Genomic DNA, 2,965 nt, shown 5'->3' on the forward strand with positions numbered 1-2,965 from the left:
TTTTTTTTATACCTGTGGTTGTAATCCGTCTTTTAGACAGGGCCGAACCAGGATGCTCTCCAGAGATATCTTCTTGGCTGTCCTCTACCTGACTGTCTGGGTCTAGGGTCTCATATCTATTCTTCAAGGGCACCCTGGGGGGTGATGGGGGTCAAGAGAGAGTTCTTTTACCTCTCCCATTTGGGACCTGTGTCCATTGTCCCCCATTATTTGGTCTGGTCCATCTGCCTTAGGGCAGGAGGGGCAGGGCTTGGCTGTCTCTTGTTGGACTTCCTTAGGGTTCAAAAGGGTTTGACTCCACCAGTCAATTTCCTTTTCACTCTCCCTAATGCACCTTAATCTCTCTATCTCTTCCTTAAGTTCTGCTACCAGGCACAGCAAGTCACTCACCTGCTCGCATCGTACACAGCTACCTCCTACACCATCCTCCGGTACCAACGCCAGGCTCAGACACTCAGCACACCCAGAGACCTGGGTGGCTGCATCCTTCTTCAAGGGGAGTGTCTGAGCACACACACTCCTAGTATTAACAGCAGTAACAGCTTTTGTTTTTCTGGAAACCATTGCTAGCTTTAAAAAGCACACTCACCTACGAGAAGTGGGAGCTGGTTGCGCCCTGCCTGCTTGAAATGCCTTGAAATTGCTGTGCCACAGCCCTGTTAGTCTGATCCTGTGGGGTGGGTGAGCGACCTTTGCTAACGCTCCTGGAGGTTCTTATATAGCCTCCTCTAGCACTTGCTAACGAGCCTGACCCACCCCTCACTCACCTTAATGGGATCTGAGGAGGAATCAGGCCTGGGAAAGCCTGGAAAAGCCTGGGCAGCAAATGACCAAGTAGCCCTCCTGGAGGCTCTTATATAGCCTCCCCTAGCACTTGCTAACGAGCCTGACCCACCCCTCACTGACCTTAATTGGATCTGAGGAGGAATCAGGCCTGGGCAAGCCTGGGCAAGCCTGAGTGGGCCTGAGCAGCAAATTGCTCTTCAAGTCGCTTTCCAACAAAGAGAACATGAAGTTTGTTTTGTGCTTAGGCAGAAAAGCAACACGCCCCAAAGTAGCATCATTAAAGAAAAAATGTAAAAAAAAAAAGAAAGAAAAATAAGGATTTTCTATTCTTGCAGGTTTGCCTGTGGATCGTGACTGCTAGTGCCTCCTTTTCATATGAGAAATGCAGCACCATACCTCTCTCAGCAAGCTTCTCCATCTGAACAGCATTTCTACAAGATGCCCAAAATTGTCTTTATTTCATATCTCATTTGCTATTTATTTCAGTTTTCCAGTACATTAAGAAGTCTTCCTTTTCCTTTAACATCAACTGCAGACAGTGGTTGCTAATATGACCATTTTCTCAGGAGGTTGTGAGAATGTGAAACAAAAGAAGAAAATAGAACTGCTAAATTAAGGAGTGTGAAAACAATTTTAGAATTGTCATAGGAAGTAAAACCTTTACTAATGAAATAGATGCTCATTGGCACCATACCTCCTTCCCAAAGGAGTTTGTGAGCTTAAGAGGAAAACGATCAGGGAAAGAAAAGAAATCTGACATTCACCTTTTAAACATTCTATTAGGTTTGCTCAAAATAATTATTCAAATTAATACTTTAAAGATTTTTATATATAACTTACTATGAAATGAATAAAGGTAACACCAAAAACCAGCATTTGCCATGTCACACATCAAAGGACGTGTTCAATTCTGAGGCCACTGCCTCACACTTCTCCACCATGACATCTGTAACACGGCACGACAGCCTCTGACTTACTCTGGGGAGCTCTGGAGACATGATCATAAAGCATAAAAGGGGTTGCATGAGAGAGGACTGAGGAAAGAGCCCCTCCCCTTGGCAAAGAGAAGTTCAATTAAAAGAGGCTTCCCAGGTTCATGTTTCTATCAGTGACTCCTATATATCGCTACACACAGCCTATAAAATTAAAGATCTCATATATATACACACATACATATTATAAATATATATAATTTATATACATATATGCAGTGGCTGCCATAACATACTACCTGGTTCTATGCTTCCTCATAAGAAAACTAAAATCGACATCGTTACACAAAATTATGCTGCCTTTTTTTTTAGAAATAAATGCTTTTTAAAGACAATTTATCAATCATTTTTTTTTCCGAGACAGAACATTTAAGATAGTCACATAGTAAATAGACATATTTTAACACATACTCTGAATAGTTATTGTAAAGGTAATACTGACTTGATTAAAATGCTTTAACACACACCACACTGCCATTTATGGATTCAACTTTAAATCACATTAGAAAACAAAGTGTTTATGCTCACATAAAAGTGAGATAAAAGGCAGGTTTCTTCTTTATTTTGCGTTGTTGGAAAATTTCTGTTGCTGAAGCTATTCCAAAAAAGTCAAGTTTGCATGGTGTAAAATTCTTAAACAGTACAGTACTTACATGCAAGGCAGAAGGATCGGGCAAAAATTCAGCATCCTCTCCAAAGATAAAATCTGGTGGCAGGTCAGGATAGTGGGCATTGAAAATTATATCCCCTGAAAAGCAATAAATGAAAACACTATTTGCACTTTTACATATGTGCTTATAAATAAAAAGTAATCACATATGACACACGTTTTTAACACAGAATTTAACAGGTACATTAAAAATATTTCATGTATATATCCACGTAATTTTCACAAAATTTCACATGCAAAATAAGCATCAGATGTTTTGGGGGATGAAGTCAAATTCCTGAGGCACAGCTTCCTCCTCCTCTGCAAGCAATGAAACACGAAATACGTTTTTGCTTTGTATCCCAAATGGCATTGCAAACGTTACTGAGGGTTGCCTCAAAACACCAAGTTTGAAAACAGATCTTGTTTTAATAAAAAGTACCATATTTAGATGGTTGTGTTTTGTTTATTAAGTTAAAGTCAATCCCAAACTACTAAGGCCCACGATTTTCAAAATACCGGAGCTTTTAAAACTTAG

General features: G+C 40.3%; 1 protein-coding gene across 1 annotated transcript in view; it reads right to left on the reverse strand.

Annotated features, from left to right (window-relative positions):
• The window catches only part of LOC114064851 (BRISC and BRCA1-A complex member 2), a gene marked incomplete at its 5' end in the record, with an annotated part of 142,417 nt that extends 139,891 nt beyond the window's left edge, over positions 1–2,526 (reverse strand). The window contains one exon of the mRNA XM_027898242.1: positions 2,432–2,526. Within this exon, the coding sequence (XP_027754043.1) occupies positions 2,432–2,526 (95 nt within the window). The remainder of the gene's footprint in view (positions 1–2,431) is intronic.
• Between the last annotated feature and the right edge of the window lie 439 nt (positions 2,527–2,965).

The sequence above is a fragment of the Empidonax traillii genome, unplaced genomic scaffold (genome assembly GCF_003031625.1).
Source record: "Empidonax traillii isolate 1590-97213 ecotype Southwest subspecies unplaced genomic scaffold, ASM303162v1 scaffold586:size682069, whole genome shotgun sequence".
NCBI lineage: Eukaryota > Metazoa > Chordata > Aves > Passeriformes > Tyrannidae > Empidonax > Empidonax traillii.